Source organism: Zea mays, chromosome 4, assembly GCF_902167145.1.
Source record: "Zea mays cultivar B73 chromosome 4, Zm-B73-REFERENCE-NAM-5.0, whole genome shotgun sequence".
NCBI classification, from domain to species: Eukaryota; Viridiplantae; Streptophyta; class Magnoliopsida; order Poales; family Poaceae; genus Zea; species Zea mays.
The window spans coordinates 248,818,755-248,839,139 of record NC_050099.1 but is presented as its reverse complement, the minus strand read 5'-3'; the positions used below and the strand labels follow the sequence as shown (position 1 = coordinate 248,839,139).

Below are 20,385 nucleotides of genomic sequence, written 5' to 3'. Positions count from 1 at the left end.
TTTCGAAAAGGAGAAAAAACCTTTTCTTTCTTGTTCTTTTTCTTTCTCTCTCTCCTCCCTTTTTCTCTCTCCCGCGCCGTGGGCCGCCCCTGGCCGGCCCAGCCGCCCCCCCCCCCCCCCCCCCCCCGCGCGCCCCCTTTGGGCCCATTGGCCCAGCCGCCCCCTCCCTTTCCCTCCCAATTCCCCCAATCCCCCCAATCCCTCTCCCTCCCTCTCATTCTCTCTCTTCCCCACCCCAGCCGCCGCCCCCTGCCCTAGCCGTCGCCCCTGCTCGTCGCCGGTTCGGCCGCCCGTCCCCGTCCCCGGTGAGGTCCCCCTCCCCCTCTCCTCCCTCCCCCATCTCCCCTCCCCTTCCCCCTACCCGGCTCGGCCCCGCCGCTCGGCCGCCCCTGCGCCCCGGTCCGGCCGCCCGCCGCCCAGCTCGGCCGCCGCCGCCCCTGCGCGCCCTGCCCCGCCCTTGGCCGGCTCGGCCGTCCCTGCGCGCCAGCTCGGCCGCCCCCCTGGCCGGCTCGGCCGCCCCCTGCCCCTGCGCCCCCGCCGGTTCGGCCGCCCGCCCCCCCGCTAGCTCGGCCGCCCGCCGCCGGCTTGGCCGCCCCCGCCCCTGCCCCAGGCCGGTTCAACCGCCCCTGGCCGGTTCAACCGCCCCCCCTTTTTATTTATTTTTTTATTTTAGTTTCTTTCATTACTGTTATTTATTTTATGCAGGTTAATCATTGTTCATGTTATTGAAATAGGAAATTTAATTTAGAATTCTGTTACGCTAGTTAGTTTATATAATCAATTGTTTATCCAGTTCAATGTTGATCAACTAAAAATGACTAGGTTTCCATTAGTGCATATAACTAAATTCTTTTGTTAGAACCAATTGTAACTAATCATTAGTGCATAAGCTTTAACCCCCCCACGAGATCTCTTCCCGTTTCTTTCTAACCATAATGAATGCGATATCGAATGTCATACTTGATGCATATTTACTTTATTTGTCCCCTTGTGTGGTGTACTGTTTGTTTCCTAATTTGAATGGATGTATGTATGTATGCTTGCAATCGCATAGAGAACGATCCGGTCGAAGAGCCCGAGGAACCCGCAGGAGAAGCCCCTGAGCAGCAGTCGGTTGGTGGAGGCAAGTGTCCTTTGACCTATCTCTGTCCTATTCATTATTTAATTCACCTCCCGCTTTACACATTTATGCCTAAGGATTGACTAGCTTTTGTTATCCATGTCCTTGTTTACCTATTTGGGTTGGATTATTATTGTTTAGCTTTATGCTATTGCTTAACTCTAATCAATGAACATGATGAGATTATCTATGATACGCTGTTTCCCCCTTTCTTATGATGATGTTATACTTGTGGTCTTCAAGGGGGCTCGAGCGGTTTCTCGAGTGCCTCTCCGTAAGGACCTGTTCTATGGATGACCGCCCGGGAAAACAGTGCAACCATGAGGGTGGAATGGGATGCCCTTAGCTGAGTAATTAGAGGATCCGGGGTGTAGTTCACTTAGCCGTCGTGCCGTCAATGGGGCTCGATGTATGCGGCTCGCTCTGCCAAGTTTGGGTTCGCCCCTTGGGGAGGAGTGCGTTGCATTTAGGAAACCTAACGGGTGGCTACAGCCCCGGGGAATCTTTGTAAAGGCTACGTAGTGATGCCCTGCTAGGCCACCTAGGTAGTGGTCAATGGGGAGTAGCTCTCTCCGGGCAGAAAGGGAATCACGGCTTGTGGGTAAAGTGCACAACCTCTGCAGAGTGTTTGAAAACTGATATATCAGCCGTGCTCGCGGTTATGAGCGGCCAAGGGAGCTCCAGTGATTAGTGGTACTTGATCAGAGATACTTTGGTACAGGTGGTAATGAGATTGATGGTTTTGGTTATGACTATGGTGCTGGTAAGTGGTATTCTTTCTGTTTGGAAAGGGTACATCGGGTTAATAACTTGGGTTAATGCTAAAACTTGGCTTTCTACTAGTAAGTAATAATCTGACCAACTAAAAGCAACTGCTTGACTTATCCCCACATACAGCTAGTCCAGTACAGCCAAACAGGATACTTGCAGAGTACATGGTTCCCTTCTTAAAGCAACTGCTTGACGTATGATGTAATCGACTATTTCCCTTCTTAATACTATTTTGAGCACTGTGTGATGATGTCCATGTTATGTAACTGCTGTGTACGTGAATAACTGATCCTGGCACGTACATGGTTCGCATTCGGTTTGCCTTCTAAAACCGGGTGTGACACTTGCTGGGTAACGCCTCCTTGCTCCTTGTTGCCTTGAGAGCAACAAGTTGAGGCTCATTGATTTTACCGTTTAGAGCGTCGTCCACGTACCTCGCTTCCTTGATCATCATTCGCCCGCTTACGAATTTTCCAAGTACTTCTTCGGGCGACATTTTGGTGTACCTGGGATTCTCACGAATGTTATTCACCAAATGAGGATCAAGAACGGTAAAGGACCTTAGCATCAATCGGACGACGTCGTGGTCCGTCCATCGCGTGCTTCCGTAGCTCCTTATTTTGTTGATAAGGGTCTTGAGCCGGTTGTATGTTTGTGTCGGCTCCTCTCCCCTTATCATCGCGAATCGTCCAAGTTCGCCCTCCACCAACTCCATCTTGGTGAGCAAGGTGACGTCGTTCCCCTCATGTGAAATCTTGAGGGTGTCTCAGATCTGCTTGGCGTTATCCAAGCCACTCACTTTGTGATATTCATCCCTGCACAATGAAGCTAGAAGAACAGTAGTAGCTTGTGCATTCTTATGAATTTGCTCATTAATGAACATGGGACTATCCGAACTATCAAAGTGCATTCCACTCTCTACAATCTCCCATATACTAGGATGGAGAGAGAACAAGTGACTACGCATTTTGTGACTCCAAAACCCGTAGTCCTCTCCATCAAAATGAGGAGGTTTACCAAGTGGAATAGATAATAAATGAGCATTTGTACTTTGAGGAATACAAGAGTAATCAAAAGAAAAGTTCGAATTAACCGTTTTCTTTTTCTCGTAGTCATCGTCGTCCTTTTGGTAAGAGGAAGATTCGTCGCTGTCGTAGTAGACGATCTCCTTGATGCGCCTTGTCTTCTTCTTCCTGTCCTTGTGCTTGTGGCTCGAGCCCGAGTCGGTAGGCTTGTCATCCTTCGGCTCATTGAAGATAGACTCCTTCTCGTTGTTGTTGATCACCATCCCCTTTCCCTTAGGATCCATCTCTTCGGGCGATTAGTCCCTTCTTGAAGAGAACCTGGCTCTGATACCAATTGAGAGCACCTAGAGGGGGGGTGAATAGGTGATCCTGTAAAACTTGAAAACTTAAGCCACAAAACTTGGTTAATTGTTAGCACAATAATTGCCAAGTGGCTAGAGAGGAGTCAAAACACAATAACCACAAGAAATCAATCACAGAGATGGCACGGTGGTTATCCCGTGGTTCGGCCAAGACCAACGCTTGCCTACTCCACGTTGTGGCGTCCCAACGGACGAGGGTTGCAATCAACCCCTCTCAAGCGGTCCAAAGACCCACTTGAATACCACGGTGTTTTGCTTGCTTTTTCTCAATCCCGTTTGCGAGGAATCTCCACAACTTGGAGCCTCTCGCCCTTACACTTGAAATTCACAAAGAAGCACTGAGCAAGGGAGGGATTAGCAACACACTCAAGACAAGAAATCACAGCAACACCACGCACACAAGTCGCAACAAGAGCTCGCAACACAACTCAATGAGTTCACAACTCCACTAGAGCTCTATATGCTAACACAATGAATCAAAAGCGCGGAATCGATGTCTTGGTGCTTAGGAATGTTGTAGGAATGCTTGGTGTCCTCCTCCATGCGCCTAGGGGTCCCTTTTATAGCCCCAAGGCAGCTAGGAGCCGTTTAGAGCAATCTAGGAAGGCTGATCTTGCCTTCTGTCGACTGGCGCACCGGACCGTCCGGTGCACACCGGACACTGTCCGGTGCCCGATATCTTTCCTTAACTGGCGCAACCGACCGTTGGCAGCCAGAGAGCCGTTGGCGCACCGGACATGTCCGGTGCACACCGGACAGTCCGGTGCCCCCTTCTAGCCATTGGCTCGGCCACGTGTCCCGCGCAGATCGCGCGGCCGACCGTTGGTCCGGCCGACCGATGGCTCACCGGACAGTCCGGTGCACACCAGACAGTCCGGTGAATTATAGCCGTACGTCGCCGGTGAATTCCCGAGAGCGGCCACTTTGTTCGAGCCAGCCTGGCGCACCGGACACTGTCCGGTGCACCACCGGACAGTCCGGTGCTCCCAGACTGAGCAGACTTGGCTGAACAAAGCCATCTCATTTCCAATTCGATTTTTCCTGTTTCCAGCACTTAGACACAACACATTAGTCCATAAAATAATGTACTAAGTCTAGAAACATACCTTTTGACATGATTTGCACTTTGTCCACCACATTGCATAGATCAAAACAAAAGCACTTGCGTTGGCACTCAATCACCAAAATAATTAGAAATGGCCCAAGGACACATTTCCCTTTCAGTGATCCATTATCACCCCTAGATATATTATAGGCTAAGCAAATTAATAGATGCATCAATAAATTGTCTTTAAAAAACAAGTAAATGACAACATTAATAAGCTATGTATTAATGTAGTTACACATGCAATGTAAAATTGAATATCATTTTATTGGTTTCAACTTGAAGTGTTCAAATAAAAATATGATATAATGTAACGATTTTCATCTTTATTTCTACGTTAAAAAATATAAAATAGATAAAAAAAACAGGTACCCTAGATACCTGTATCATATCTGACCCAAATATTCAGTGCTTCGAATCCCATCCGAATTTCTATACTATACTTAAAGCACCAGTTTCAACGGTCGTCCCACATTATCTTTTTACAAAGAACCCCTCACAGCTATTTCAAATTAATCCGTTGCACGCCTATAGATGATCAAACAGTGGACCGACACGGGCCAGACGTACGCCGGCCACAACTACGGCCCAGACACGTTATGCCGGCAAGAGACACTGGATGAAGCTGTCTAACCAGTAGAACATCATGCTTAAATATTTTTGATATTGAATATAAATTGTATATATGTATATACGTTTTTTGTAAAATAATCGTGTCGAGCCAGGCCAGCACTACGGACCGAGGCTACAGCCAAGCACGACACGACATTCTTGACTGTTGCAAGCATTATGTCGTTTCTGAAACCACGTTGGCGCAATGGACCACATGGTGTTTGAGGTTGCTGAATTGGATGGAGCAATAATGATTTGTCACACTAACAGTAAAATGAAAGGTTATTTGTTGGTTTTAAACGTCAGTAATTGCTACGAAATAGCATAATTTATATGGAGCGCATCCAGTTTTTATTGATGCCTGACTTTAGCAATCATTCCATATTTTGATCTATCTTTTTTATCATTTTGACTTCATGTGACTTATTTTAGAAACTTGAGTTCACAAACTCTCTTATTTGGTCTCTGTATGGTGGAATTATATCATTTTATAATCTATGTTTGTTCAGTCAATCGTTGTGAATTCTCTTATAATCGCTCACTTCACCGTGTTGTATCAAGACATATTGCATGGAGTAAACAATAACATCAGTTAGCCAAATCAAAAAAATATTATAAAGAGTGCGGAGACAATCAATAAAAAATCTTGAGACCTTTTTGTGAATAATTTACGTAATTATTGTTGTAAGCCGCCGCAACGCACGGGCAATCGACTAGTAAGCTGTATACCGGAGTACTATTTGTACCTGTCTGGATTATAAAAATTTTAAAAATATATATACGAATCCTTATCGAAAAAGGTTCCCCTACATATAAATATCGCGCCCATCCTGCTGGAATACTGAACTGTAAAAGGTACGAGGGGCCAAACAGGAAAAGTGAGCCCAAACCCTAGACCCATGGAAGCGTGGCCGCCTCTAGCCCCCGCGGCGGCCGCAGCCGCCACCCCGGTCGCTGCCTCCGACGATGCGGCGGTCACTCCCGCCGGTTCCGGGGCGTGGGGACCAGCGGCAACGGCGCAGCGGAAGGCCGTGGAGCAGGAGTCAGCGGCGCAGGCGGTGAGCCGCATCGTGGCGAGCTGCGCCAACTCCAGCGGCGTGGCGGTCGCCGTGGTGGACGCCAACGCCGTTATCTCCGGCGCCCCCGCCCTCTCCACATCCGCGGGGCGCCTTGTCACCGTGCCGGAGGTGCTCGAGGAGGTCCGGGACGCGGCCGCGCGCCGACGGCTCGGACTCCTCCCCATCCCCGTCGAGACCGTTGATCCTGCGCCCGAGTTCGTGAAGAAAGGTCGCTGCTCTAGTCTCTCGAGTGCATCATGCCATCACGAATCTGAGTTAAATCTCTCTCGCGCTAGTGCCAGTGGTCCCTAATTTGTAGGATTTTGTTTGAGAAAGTAGTGTTTATTTTGATCCTGCTGCGTAATTAATGGCTGCTGATGTTGCTAACGTTGTCTGCTTTCGTACTTGCCGTGATGATCATAGTAATAAAGCATGTTGTCTTCATTTAGCATTGTTAAACGAGAGGTCAAATTTAGACATTAGTCTTTTACGTCAAATGTTATTGTTCTGAACATTGTATACATGTGAGACTCATTTTTGTATCATTATTAATTTATTATTACTCGCAGTTACCAAGTTTGCCAGGGAGACAGGAGACATCCAAACACTTTCAGATGTTGATATCAAGATTATTGCTTTGGCTTACATGTTAGAAGCTGAGATCCATGGGAGTAGCCATTTGCGGGAGCACCCTCCTCCTCTGCTTGAGGTGAATGTCAGAAAGCTGTCAGAAGCTCCACTGCCTGGTTGGGGCTCTAATGTGCCTAACCTGAAAGAGTGGGAAGAATTGGATCAGATGTCAGAAGCTGGTGGAGATATCAATTCTAGAATACTTCCTCTGAAGGACATTGAGAATCAAGATCTCCCGATGAGCGAGACCAACAGTGTGTGTGAGGCACAGGAGGATACAGAGGACCAGCCTTCAGAGAAGGATGCACCTGTTGCATGGGAAGAGGATGAGAATAATGTAGGTTGGATGCCTGCTGTTAGCCGCAGCACACACAGAAGATATTTGCGGAGGAAGGCAAGGCGTGATGCCCTCAAAGAATCTGGACAAAGTTTTGAGACGAGTTCTGTTGCTGCATCAATTGATAGCGATAAAGTTCTCTCTGAAAATGGAGGGTTGGAGCATGGTCTGACTTCAACAGGTGGCCTCTCTTCTGTCCCTGAGAAAATCAGTGCAAGTTCTGATGGTTTTGAACTTCAAGCAGACCCTGAAATTGCTGGAGAACAGTTGCATTCTGACCAGCTATCTTATGGTGATGATACTGATGCATGTACCAAAGAATTGGACAAACTAGATATAAAAGGTGAGGATGAGGGAGGTGATGATGCACATTCCGTAGACTATGAGAGCAGCGAACAGAGTTGGGCCCTGAGGTCCTTATCTGAATCAACTATAGCATGTGTTACTAGTGATTACGCGATGCAAAACGTCATCCTGCAGATTGGCCTCCGGCTCATAGCACCAGGTGGCATGCAGATACGCCAGATGCATAGGTATGTGAATTAAAATCCTCAGACCTGTTTGGGTACAATAGTCCTATCCAAGGCAATGCTGTATTTTTTTTATTGCCCACTAACACATGTATTTTTATGCTTCTGTGACAGGTGGGTTTTGAGGTGCCATGCTTGCTATAAGGTGACCCAAGAGGTTGGCAAAATATTTTGTCCGAAGTGTGGCAATGGTGGGACCTTAAGGAAGGTCTCAGTGACAGTTGGTGAAAATGGGATCACTATGGCTTCACGGCGCCCACGTGTTACACTTCGAGGCACAAAAGTGAGTGCATTTATGCTGCTTGTCTTTGTTATGGTCTAGACACGTGTTCTGCAACTTCTCCGATCGTGTGTGGTTGTAGTGGAGTGTGATTCTTTACTTGATTGGTTGTGTGGTCTATTTTCATGCCTGTAATGTCAATGCCAATCATGAGTGCAGTAGCGAGGAACAATTTCCATGAAACAAGTGGTGAGAATATTTGGATATTCATGTTTGGTCTAGACATGTGTTGTTTGTTTTGAATATTTGGATATTGATGGTTGTGTGGTCTATGATTTGATGTTGGCAGTCACACTCACATACCTGGCAAATATGGTCTCTTCCTAGACTGTACATTTCTTGAGATATGATGTCTTGAGTAAGGACATTCATGTTTGTTTCGAGATTGCTCCAACTCCTTGATTGCAATTACCTTTCCTGAGAATGCTGAAGGCGTTGTTTGTAACTGTTTACCTGTTTTCTTGCAGTTTTCGCTCCCAATGCCTCAAGGTGGAAGAGATGCCATAACTAAGAACCCCATTCTACGTGAGGACCAGCTTCCTCAGAAGGTTCTTCATCCTAAATTGAAGAAGTCCAGCAAGGTTAGTGCTCTAGCATTTCTTTCTTTTTTTCGTGTACTGAAAAGTCATTTCAGAATAAGGTAATGAGGATACATGCACAACAAACTGTGGACTACTTAATGAACAAAACAATAACAAAAAAAGGTTATGTTATCCTGTTGTATATTACTTCTATATTATATGTGGTCTATATTGTCAAGTACGCATTTCCTCGTTTGTCATTGTGTACAACAAGTTATTTGGTAGCAGTTTTGGTGAGGTTGGTTTAGGAACAAAGATCTGACTGTCAGCTTCACTATAGGCGGATGATTTCTTGGGCGTTGAGGACATATTTTCGCACAGTGGTGATAAGAAGGCGTCACTGAAACCTCCAGTTGGCAAGGCACTGGCAATGTTCAGCGGGAAAAGGAATCCGAACGACAACCACTTCTCTCGCAAGAAGCACTAAGCTGTCCCCTTTTCATGCACACCTAATGGTACCCTAGTTTGTAAGCAAGAAGAGTGGCTGAGAGGGGGAGTCTATCGTATTCATGTACGAACACATATATAAGCATGTTAAGCTATGCAGTTTTGCAGCATCCATGCATGGTTTACGTGCTGGTGTTTCTAATTCCAATGGATTTGAATTTTTTTATCTTGAATATTCACATGGATCTAGCTTGATCGAGTATATGCATCTATCTAACGCCGTCACAGTTTGCTCCTCGGCTGGGCGCGTGCATGTACATGCTTGGGATTGTGCATTTGTGCGGAGGAGGGGGCTTGGTCAGAGGATGTCGCCTCTATCTCGCCATTACTACTTGAGCAATGATAGATTGATGTACCCGAGCGTGCATATGCACCCGCGGAATCTTAAAACTAGTCGTGTTTGGTTGACTGCACTTTATATACAGATGCAATTCGACATTCGAGGGCTGCAACCAGACTGAGGGCAAACGCGGCTGGCAGCCGTATGCCCGCGTGCAGGCGCTGCCAATGCAGCAGCATGCAAAACATGTATAGTTTATGTGTGTTTTTCTATTATATATTTCAATAAAGAGATTTAACCACTACACCGATTTCATATTCGTGTTCCTCATATTCTTGCGAACAAAATTAGACCACACATACTATATAAAATGTGAAGATTTATTCATAAATTTTTTCTCTAGTACATATTCTGATACAAACAATCAAACAAAGTATATGCCCGGTTTGCATGTGTCTGTATAAGCAACCAAACAAAAGCGTTTGCATGAACTTATTCTGGTTCTATCAATACTGGCTCAGATCATACGAGCCTGGCTCGACTTCTACGGGAACCAAACACACCCAAAGAGTTTGAGCGTAAGCTCCGGATTCCTTCGTTCCAACGATTGCACGAATGCTAGCTGGCTAGAATATTCTCTTCTGCGTGGAGCATTACGAACCATGGCAGCCTTTGTGCTTCTATAATATTGATAAGACTCTCCAGCAACGTCCTCTATATATATCATCTATATCCGTTATTTACGGTCTTTTTTAAAAGATTTTATCTTCTATATCTACTTCCTATCCAATATCCTCTAAATCACGTCCTCTATATGTAGATTCCTATATTAAAGATATTTTTAATTTTTTAATTTTTATATATATGTATTTGTCATACTCTCAAATATATTGTACATATTTTAGTTTTACTAAACCGGTTGTTTAAAGTATTCAAATACATTAGAAAACCGTTTAGAAAAACTCTATATATAGAGAATCCAGCAGCGTCCTCTAAATTTAGAGGACCATTTAGAGAACGCTGCTGGAGAGAGTAGAGGACATCCTCATCCTCTAAGGGTACGTTTGGTTGTGGGACAGCCAGAACAAGGGCGTCGATGTTCTCTCTCGTCCCTCCAATTTTAAGGGATAACTGAGAACAACACTGGGATAGTCCTGTCCCAACCCTTAACTCTGAAGCAAACAACCTTATTTGAGGGGTCATCTCATCCCGCCCCGTCCTGTCATTGCAACCAAACACACTCTAAATTTAGGGTACATGACACTTTAGAGCTCCTTGTTGGAGCTAGTTTAACAAAGGAGGGTCATGGCAAATTGCAGGAACCTTTTCCTCCAAGCACAAGCAGGGAGACAGAGAGGCCCAGCCCAGTACATTTCGGCCCCATACCCGACGCGATGCCCCTCCTTCCTTCCGTATTGCCACAGCCACACCGGGCCGCCTCTCCTCCTCCCTCGGACAGGGAGAGACCCTTTCCATCCAAGCTAGCCAAACCCTAGCCACCGTCGGTTCCAATCTGCCAACGTCTCGTCCGCTGGTTGGTGGCTCGGCGGCATGGCCTCGTCCGCCTACGCCGCTTGGGACGCCGCGGAGGAGGCGGACATCGACGCCTCCGCATCGCAGGAGGAGCTCATCGGCCGCGCCCGCTTCATCTCCCGTGACAATGAGGAGGAGGGGGAGGGGGAGGGGGAGGAGGAGGAGGAGGTCGAGGTGTTCAGCACGCCGCCTCTCACGCATCAGGACCCGCAGAGTCAGGGGGAAGAAGTCATCGTCATGTGCTCCATCCCCTTCACCCAGCCTGACCCCACCCCTCCCCCCGCTCCCGCTCCCTCCCCTCCCTCGGACAGTAAGAGTCGCCGTCCGGAGCGGGTCAAATTGAAGCCGCGGAAGAAGGTCTGCAAGAGGAAGAGGGTCTGCAAGAGGAAGGTGAGAAGAGCCAACAAGATCAGGTCTCCGACTCCGAGCCGCAGCCCCGAACTGGACCCTCTCGCCAGGGCCGTGCTCATGATCCCAACCGCTCCTTCTACAATCACCGGTGGTGAGGATATCCTCGAGGTTGCTCGCAGCCGCGGCATCTTCTAGATCTACTAGTTGCCTGTGTATTTTGTGCATTGTAGCGTAGTCCCTTGTGTTTCTGCCGATCAATCCATATGCTATGGCCTGGCTGGATTTTGTGCATTGTCCATCGACTGCATATGACCTTGCTTGAAGGAAACTAGTTAGCAGCAGAGCAGTGCTCTTTAATTCAGATGATACACACAGACTTACGTCGTCGTCGGCGGCGGCGGCGTCGTCCTGTTGATTTCTTCAGCAAAGGTACAACGATCATGCCGGGAACCTGAGTTTATCACTGTCTATCCTCATCCATCTGTCGTGGCACATCACAATCATGGTTCCTTCCAACTTTGCTCGGTATCTCCCAGGATTATTATTGATCGCCAGGCGCGCAGTTCTTTATTGTGATTGCAGTTTTTTTTCCCCTCTTAGTTTACAAGCTAACGAGGGTGAAAAAATCGTAGGACTATCATGTATGGAGCTATCGATAAGGCACATGGGGGGAAAATAAATAAATAAATAAATAATCCAAACCACCGGCACTTTTATATTGAAATGAAGAAGGTAACGTGTACAATCGAAACGTCAAAGTCGCTTATATATATATATTGCAGCCATAGAAATATCGACCAGTGGAAAATGACATGGTAATCAACTTCTTGCCCACAGTTGTACTCAGAAGAAGACGAAGGGGATACACAAGATATCCCGAAGCATATAGCTTCAAATTCTGCCGCATAGATGTGCTTTCTAGGAGGGGATACATATATATATATATATATATATGTAATAAAATAGACGGGCTAAAAATTAGTCTCTACGAACAAACACTCCCTAAATTACACCTCAATCCAATTTAATCCGTTGATCAGGGTGAATATAAGAGTATTCAACCATAGACTGAGGATTTTATTTAAACATATACTAGGTGAGTGCCCGTGCGTTGTGACGGGAGTAAAAAAATTATATGAAATATATATAGAGCTTAGTTGATGTTTGATTGTAGTGAACAAACGTACGTGATAGAATGTTTTATAATTACTTATGTCAATAGAGGGAACTTTTTTTATTGATTCATTGGTACGTTACTTAGTTGATGTAATGGATTTCAATTGTATCCTTTGTAGTGGCTAAGCTACTTAAGAGTCCATATATTCAGTTATCCTTCCATGACAGCTTCACCACATTATTTCAATCTATTTAGACAACAGTGAACAGTGAGTTGTACGAAGTAGGCTTTGTACTCTATAATGGAATAATGGACATACCTTAAAAATTCACCTAAATGTCATTCAAGGAAGTCCCCTCCTATGTTATTGAAACGATTGCAGTTCAGGAAAAACTAAAATAATCTATGAAATCCATAATAATACAAAATAAATCATCATTCTCTAACTAATACAACATGTGTGGTCTGATTCACTGCAAAAAAACATGTAAAACAACAATGTTCTTAAATCCTACAATCGAGGCATTTAAGTGTTACACTTGCATTTTGCTGCCCCCGGTCCCTTATGCCAGATGTTACATAGAAGTTGGGACTTTTAGATGTAACACTATCCACCTTGTAAGTGCTAATGAGGCCTAAGCTGCATGGCTTGGCCGGAAGACGTTTTCCTTTATTTGGGCATGATTTATCAGGAAAAAAAGAATTTCTTTCTTTCACTACAACTCCGACGGCTGAACGTGGAATCAGAATTCTGCTTTGACCCCATATGTGCATATGTGTTGTGCCTGCAATCTTGCCACTTCCAACTCAAATGTACATCGGATGGGCACCAAGAAGCACATTGGTACAGAACTTCAATGTGAAGTAAAAAGGCACCATCTATCATTCATTTTCCTCTGAAGAACAAAGACATATCTTCTCTAGAGGACTGGCCAATTCTCCCCAAGATGCTGAGGGTTTAGCTGCATGGCTACCTTAAAATCACTGACGGAGATCAATTGGTTACTTCCAATCTCATTTGCAGTTCCTGATGACCCACTGCCTGATGATTGCATATGAACATGGTTTGGCAGCCAGACACCACTGCCTGATTGCCATAAACTTGGTGCTTGTGTGGTAGTGTCCCTTTCCTTGCATCCCTCTGAACACTACCTCCTACTAACTCAACAGATGACCTAATCAAGTTTTTCATGTCCTTTGTATCTGAGTACCCTATCGAGTTGATCGAAGATCCATTTGATCAGGATGACTGGAGCACTTATGCCAAACTCACTGATGAGTTTGGCAGTATTTCAAAATTATGATCAGAAAATCTTTTGTGTAGGTGCAAGCATTTGATTCTCTTACCCTGGAGAATAAGTTCCTTTTGGTTTCTGAGCTATTAAGAAAGGTAATCTAAGTGACACCGTTTAACTTTTAGTTCATTTTTATCTATGTGTTTTCTATGAAGAAATTATAGTTGAGACTTCTTTTATTAGGCTACTCCTGATACTTTGGAAGAAGTGCAGTGTCTCACCCATCTGGAAGGTAGTGGTAATAGTGGTGAAGTAATGATGATCTTACATTAACCTTATGAGTTTATCACCCATCTGGGAAGGGAGGCTGGTGCACGTCGCGCCGGAGATCCTCGCCGCCGACGACGCCGCGCCCTCCACCCGCTTCCACGTCCTACCGTTCCCGCGGCTGTCGGAGCGAGCCACGGAGATCCTCGCGCAGGCGCGCGCCGCGCGCCAGTTGGAGCCCCTCATCATCAGACCCTCCTCGCAGTGGTCGCGCCTTCCACAGCCTTCCATGGAGAGCCGGAGCGGGTCGGCGCGTTAGGGCCGAGGAGAGTGGATCGTCGGATGGCGTGACGAGGATCGAGAGCGAGGGCGGCGATCTGGGTTGAGGCAGCGGGGATTGAGGGAGAGAGGATCGCATTCTGGGGAGCCGGGGAGGCGACACGGGGCGGAGTCCGTGGGGATTCCATCGGTGGGGGAGGGGGCGGACGCGGCGGCGGGGAGCAGACGACGATGCGTGGAGCTTTGAGGGCGCGACCGATTTGGGGACTGCGGGCGCGGCGGGGACTGCGGGCGTTGCCGGCGAGGAATGCGCGGCGCGACCTTCCATTGACGGCCTGCGGACTGCGGGCGAGGCATTGATGGCGCGAACTGCGGGAGCGGCGGGACCTTCCATTGACGGGCGGGGAGGAATTGCGGGACGGGGCGCGGGGAGGGAGCGTAGCGCGCGATGGCAGCGATGGCAGAACCAAAGTGTGGACGCCTACAGTCCATACATATAGAGTAGTAGAGATTGTTTATAGATTACGAACTGAACTCAAATCAGGCATTCAGTATTGGTCTCTAGAGAGGAAGCTCTGCCAAGCATTACTAAGAAATGAGAAGGTAAGGAGAGACCTTTGTTTGCTGTAATTTAAAAACAAATAAGTATCCTCATAATAGCGATGCTTCAGTAGATCATCTGTTGAATTTGATCAGGCCTGTTGGTCGTCATTTTTCTTTGGAAAAGCTGTATGCTCTTGATACTAAGAGGAAGCGATGAATGCCACATAACGAACTATATTAGTACTATTTAAAGTGAATCCATTAATAACTAACTTAATTTTATATTTCAAATCTATAACTGAACATAGACAATATTTCCTCTTGGCAACCTCAAATATAATCTCGACCTTGGGATGGGCTGCCATTTCAGGTGCCCCGTAATGCCCAAACTCTCTTTGATGTTGCTCTGGAGACCAAGGTTGGGAATGGGGAGAACACCAAATTTTGGACTGATCGTTGGCTGCAAGGCTGCACTGTAGGTGAGCTGGCCCTGGCCCCCCTATATTATTCAGGTGGTTCCTAAACGAGCAAGGAGACAACGTACTGTCTCTCAAGCTTTGAGCAACAGGACTTGGATTGCTGATATCCAGGGTACCCTCACAGTACAGGTGCTTGTTGAATACCTGAGGCTCTGGGAGTCAGTTGATGGTGTTACCTTGCAACCTTCAGTTTCAGATCAGCATGCGATGAAGGACGATTATTGAAGAGGTGGACTGGCAAGGTTAATGTAAAAGAAGAAGGCAGTACTGGTTCAGAAGATAGAGAGCGGATTGAAAATGTGGGTTGAAAATGTGGTAAACTGTGTCATAGGATGTGCATCTACTGGGATATCATCTATTGTCTATAGACATGAGCTGCAACTGCAACCATATTAATTATCAGCTGCTAGAGGGCAAACTGGCAAGATAGAACATATAAACTTAACACAATCATACTAACAGAAACATATAGAGCTCTCTAAGATCTGTGACTACCATTGAATTTTAGAACAGGGAGACAATTGCATCAATTTGTTCAGATAAATTATAGATTTTATTGGTCAACAATAACACAAGTAGCCAGCAGTGTGCTCAAAATACCCGTGACAGTTGAAAGTGCAAACAATTCCTTTAATAGTGCATCAACTTGCTCTTTGGCTGGGACCTGAAACAAGGGAAAAAGTCACATGCATAAACCTTATAGAAATAGGATGAGAATACCGAGTGAATAAATAGTGAAGAACTACTAATGAACAACTACCCAATAAAGACCAATTAAATTTAGTACCTTATGATGAGCATCCAAAAATGTCAAAAGCTTCGAGTAAAAAGCATCGCAAATTGCCATGGATGGAGAGTGATCAGGACTTGTGTATTCCACAACATCCATTACAAGTATGATTTCCATATCAGCATACATGCATAGGCTTTTCTCGTCATGTAGAAGTACCCTCTTAAACTGGATTGCTTCTGGAAACAAATACTTCATTTGGGCCAAATACTGTCATTATAGTCTTCATCATCTATGTCACCCTCATCTTCCAGGAACTGATTTGCAAATCTATCTTTGTACCTCTCTGCAAGTAAATTCCTTGCCAACGAACTCACAACAATCCATTTGCTTCTAGATTCAAGCTTCTCTGGAGTGGGTGATTCAATTTTGCTTCCAGCATCTTCTGTGTCAACTTTCAACTTGTGCACAGTTGCAGGACTACTCGAACCATCATCAGTAGACACTTGCGGTGATCCTTTCTCAAGGGCAAGCTGAGTAGCATCCCCTCACTCATTTTCAGGTCACTGCACTACAATAATGGGATCATAAGTAATATACTCTAAACAAAATCAAACAATATTCATAGAAGTACATGGGTGAACTGCAGACAGTAGCACGGTACAACTAATGAACAAGTCAACTGAGGGTGAAAATTTCAGTCTCAGTGCTACTCCAAAAAAGCAACAGGCGATCTTCTTGCAGTGAAAGAAGTGGAACTTAAATGACAAAGAAACTACAGATCAAACCATTACAAACGAGAATTATTTTGCAGGGATCCACATATTATTAAACTCTAGGGATAAACGACCACAATAAACTAAGATCTAGGAGCAAGACAGCTAGTGACATGGCTGTCATGTACCTCAACGAGAACTGGTTCACAGGCGAGGTGGTGGCATCGGTGGAGGCCAGCGGATGCGGGTGCTCTTCTTCCAGGACAACTTCTTGATGGGGATCGACATGGGCGGTGCAGCCGTGAGCGCGCACTGGAACTGCATAGGCCACCACCGGCTGTGGTGGCTGAGAGATAGGTGTTGATGACCATGCCGGTGAGAAATCGAGGTCGCTAGGGTTTTGTGAATTGGGGCGGAGGGTGTGGGGCAGCGGGCGCAGACCTCCCTGTCATGGCGTGCCCGGTGGGGTGGTAAGTGGGGTTGGGGCGGCAGCGCGCACATCTTATGGTGCTTGAGGAAGGCGAAATCCGCGGCGTGCATGGAGGTCTGCGAAATCGGCGACGGGTGGGGGTGAGGGGGACGCGGCATCACGGTGGCAATGGAGGGAGCGTGGATCGCGTGGGCAATGGAGGTAGCGCGGATCGCGGGGGGAATTGCAGCAATGACACCATGGATGGAAGACTTTTCTCGGATGGCAGGAGTGCGGAGGGCGCGCTGGCGATTGATGGAAGCCACGGCGCCATGGGTGGAAGCCGCGGCTGCGGCTGCGGGGCGCCTGCGGGGCGCCTGCGGGGCGGCTGCCTGCGGGTGGCAGAACGCAGCAGTGTGGACGCCTACACTGCTAACATATATATTTAAACATATATAGACTGAGAAGCGAGAGGATCTTACAGAATTTGTTGGAGGGTTAAATTAGCAGCTGAGGGAATCATGTCCATATCGAGACGAGTATTCTTATGCAACATATATAGTTTTTTGCTGCAGGTGTCTTAATTTGATAACTCGATACACATCCATCTTCAGGTAGCAGGGGTACATGTATGTGATAGCGCAATAATAATAATAATAATACATCCACTAGTCTTGGCTTGTATTGGTACAAAGGCGGACACGGGCACGGGCTATACATATATATATGGAGTATGCCCATGCGTGGTGGTCTTGTATTATTTCTCTTGTTCCTGGCGACGACATGCATGCGTCTTCATTATTATTCTATTCAGCAGAAGCATCACATGTTTGCCTTCATGTTGAGCCGGGTGGCAATCTTCATCCCCAGCGACGCGTCGCACTGCATATGCAAAGCAATCGTCGTATATCATGCATGAGTAGCTAGATCGATCGAAAACACGTGTGGCACTGCCATGCCATGCCATCCACGTACCTTGGCGAGGAGGTCTATCCAGATGGACCTGAGCTCCTGGCTGACCTTTGGGTGTCCGAGCGAGTCGGCGAATCGCCTCACGAATCGGTCCTGTCGGTCGGCGTCCCAGGAGCGGTACCTCTCCCCTGGCTGCTTGAAGTCGTTGGGCTTGCGTATGGTTGCCTTCTCCCTCCTCCCCGCGACCGGCCTGGGCGGCAGTGGCGTGGGCGGCGCCGCCTGCCGCAGCGGCGCGTGCCTGGACGGGTAGTAGTCCACCTCCTCGTCCCGGTGCATGAAGTTCATGGCGCCGTCGTAGTGGTTGTTGTGGTGCGCGCAGCGCGGCGCGTTGACGGGCAGCATCAGGTAGTTGGGACCCAGCCTGTAGCGCTGCGTGTCGGCGTAGGCGAACACCCGGCACTGCAGCATCTTGTCGTCCGAGTAGTAGATCCCTGGCACCACCAGCCCCGGGCCGAACGCCAGCTGCTCGTTCTCGTTGAAGAAGTTGTCCACGTTCCTGTCCAGCACCAGCCTCCCCACGGGGCGGAGCGGCAGCAGGTCCTCCGGCCACGTCTTGGTGTCGTCCAGCGGGTCGAAGTCGTACTGCTCCTCCGTGTCCGGCTCCATCACCTGCACGTACAGCGTCCACTCCGGGAAGCTCCCCGCCGCGATGGAGTCGTACAGGTCCTGCGTCGCGTGGCTGTGGTTCCGTCCCCCGACCAGCGCCGCCTCCTCGTCCGTCAGGATGCACCGCACGCCGCACGTCGGCTTCCAGTGGAACTTGACGTACTGCGCCTTCCCCGCCGCGCTCACGAACGTGTACGTGTTCACGCCGAACCCTTCCATGTGGCGGTAGTCGGACGGCACGCCCACGTCGTCGAAGAGGAAGAAGAAGGTGTGCAGGCTCTCGGGGAGGTGCGACAGGAAGTCGAACACCCGCCAGTACTCCTGCACGTGCGACCGCGGGTTGGGCTTGAACGCGTGGATCACGTCGGGGAACTTGATGCCGTCGCGGATGAAGAAGACGGGGAAGTTGTTGCCCAGCAGGTCCCAGTTGCCCTCGCGGGTGTAGAACTTCACGGCGAACCCGCGCGGGTCGCGGATCGTCTCCGGGGACCCCCGCTCGTGGATCACCGTCGAGAAGCGCACGATCACGGGCGTCCGCACGCCGGGCGCGCGCAGGAAGTCGGCGCACGTCAGCGACGTCACGTCGTGGGTGCACTCGAAGAAGCCCTTGGCGGAGGCCCCGCGCGCGTGCACCACGCGCTCCGGGATGCGCTCGCGCGCGAAGTGCGCCACCTTCTCGATCAGGTGGTAGTCCTCCAGCAGGATGGGACCGCGAGGCCCCACAGTCAGCGCCTCGTTGTCGTTCCACACAGGAGCGCCCGCGTTCGTCGTCGTCACCGTCGTGTCGTGGCTGCTGGACGGACGGAACTGCAAGCAAAATCAACACAAGTAAACAACACAAAACAGGTACTGAGCTACGAATCTCAAATCAAAGATCGATATGACGGAAGAAGAAGAAGCAGAGTATACTGAGCTCACCTTGGTAGGATCCATTGTGATTCAGCTAGCTAGCTACCCACTGAATCAATCAAGTGTTCAGTGCTGGAGTGGAGTGTGGTTTACATACTCGCTCTCCAAACCTTTCGCTGCTTAAATAGCGGCGAGGTGGGTGTGGGGGGGGGGGGGGGGGGGGGGGGGGGGGTGGCGTCACCCCCCGGTGAGCTCGAGGGCTCATGTGCTCCATGTCACCTAACTGGGAAAAGACAAGAGATGAGGTGGCGAGGGCCCCACCTCGTGTGGAAAATTGAGAGGTCATCTAGATTGCTGACACGGGCTAGCACATGCATGTGTTGTTCGTCTGATGGTCGGGCCCGAGGAAATCTCCAAGAGATAAGGGCACGCATGTCGTCCCTGTCGTCGCGGTAATCCACTCACAGTCACAGCAACATGCCAAATCCTCACAAAAAGCTTACTAGCTAGTGCGTTCGTGCTTGATTGCCGCAATTAGAGGGAAAAATATTTATGTAATGTAATGTTAGCTTCACTCTTCTATACGTGAAAAGGGCCACGCAAAAGTATTGACAAAAATAAATGCATGTGCCAGGAAATCAAGCATGTTGATGTGGTAGCCATTACACCAAAAATATAAACTTTGAAAGTCGTCTAAAGAGGATAAATAGACGAAATCTGAAATTTATAAAGTTTGAACACGCATTATACTCGGGGTTAGTGTTAGTAATATTTCGGAGTGCAAAAGATAGTTCTTTTTGCTATGAGTTACTCAATCAATACAGATAACTTTAGAAGCAAACTCAAAACAATGTGAGCAAGAGAACTTTAGAGAGAGGAGAGGGAAGAAACAAATCAAGTGATGAAGATCAACACAAATGAACACGGTGATTTGTTTTCCGAGGTTTGGTTCCAAATAACCTACTCTCCGTTGAGAAGGCCACAAAGGTCGGGTATTTATAGCCCCAACCACAAAGGTCGTAGGAAGTTAGCAGGGGCGGTCTCCTCTAGAAAGTTAGCTTTCAGCTGTTGACAAACGAGCGCGATCAAACGAGCCACTAACTTCCTACAGCCTCCTCTAGAAATTTAGCTTTCAACTATTGACAAACGAGCGCGGTCAAA

The 20,385-nt window shown here is 47.9% G+C and overlaps 3 protein-coding genes and 1 long non-coding RNA gene across 4 annotated transcripts; 2 read left to right on the top strand and 2 right to left on the bottom strand.

Moving 5' to 3' along the window:
- The first annotated feature begins 5,839 nt into the window (after nucleotides 1-5,839).
- LOC100276770 (uncharacterized) lies at nucleotides 5,840-8,966 on the top strand. Its single transcript, NM_001367315.1, has 5 exons — nucleotides 5,840-6,282; nucleotides 6,623-7,553; nucleotides 7,665-7,833; nucleotides 8,298-8,411; nucleotides 8,692-8,966. The coding sequence occupies exons 1-5, from the start codon at nucleotides 5,895-5,897 to the stop codon at nucleotides 8,836-8,838; spliced, it is 1,749 nt and encodes a 582-aa protein (NP_001354244.1). The 5' UTR covers nucleotides 5,840-5,894; the 3' UTR covers nucleotides 8,839-8,966.
- Nucleotides 8,967-10,542: 1,576 nt separating this feature from the next.
- On the top strand, nucleotides 10,543-11,339 carry LOC100276468 (uncharacterized). The gene has a single exon (NM_001150250.2). It carries the CDS (start codon nucleotides 10,690-10,692, stop codon nucleotides 11,215-11,217), a length of 528 nt encoding a protein of 175 aa, NP_001143722.1. The 5' UTR covers nucleotides 10,543-10,689; the 3' UTR covers nucleotides 11,218-11,339.
- Nucleotides 11,340-15,378: 4,039 nt separating this feature from the next.
- Nucleotides 15,379-16,238, bottom strand: LOC103654978 (uncharacterized). The gene is made up of 2 exons (XR_566466.2): nucleotides 15,730-16,238; nucleotides 15,379-15,606 (listed from the first exon to the last, which is right to left on the bottom strand). It is a non-coding gene; the product is annotated as an uncharacterized lncRNA (long non-coding RNA).
- A 1,104-nt stretch (nucleotides 16,239-17,342) lies between these two features.
- LOC542370 (catalase-3 (AA 1-495)) lies at nucleotides 17,343-19,367 on the bottom strand. The gene is made up of 3 exons (NM_001363892.1): nucleotides 19,294-19,367; nucleotides 17,773-19,182; nucleotides 17,343-17,679 (listed from the first exon to the last, which is right to left on the bottom strand). The coding sequence occupies exons 1-3, from the start codon at nucleotides 19,306-19,308 to the stop codon at nucleotides 17,620-17,622; spliced, it is 1,485 nt and encodes a 494-aa protein (NP_001350821.1). The 5' UTR covers nucleotides 19,309-19,367; the 3' UTR covers nucleotides 17,343-17,619.
- Between the last annotated feature and the right edge of the window lie 1,018 nt (nucleotides 19,368-20,385).

Coding starts and splice junctions, on each gene's coding strand:
- LOC100276770 (NM_001367315.1), top strand. CDS start 5,895: ATGGAAGCGTGGCCGCCTCTAGCCCCCGCGGCGGCCGCAGCCGCCACC. Junction 6,283..6,622: donor GCCCGAGTTCGTGAAGAAAG/GTCGCTGCTCTA, acceptor TATTACTCGCAG/TTACCAAGTTTGCCAGGGAG. Junction 8,412..8,691: donor AATTGAAGAAGTCCAGCAAG/GTTAGTGCTCTA, acceptor GCTTCACTATAG/GCGGATGATTTCTTGGGCGT.
- LOC542370 (NM_001363892.1), bottom strand. Junction 17,680..17,772: donor GGATAGACCTCCTCGCCAAG/GTACGTGGATGG, acceptor TTGCATATGCAG/TGCGACGCGTCGCTGGGGAT.
- LOC100276468 (NM_001150250.2), top strand. CDS start 10,690: ATGGCCTCGTCCGCCTACGCCGCTTGGGACGCCGCGGAGGAGGCGGAC.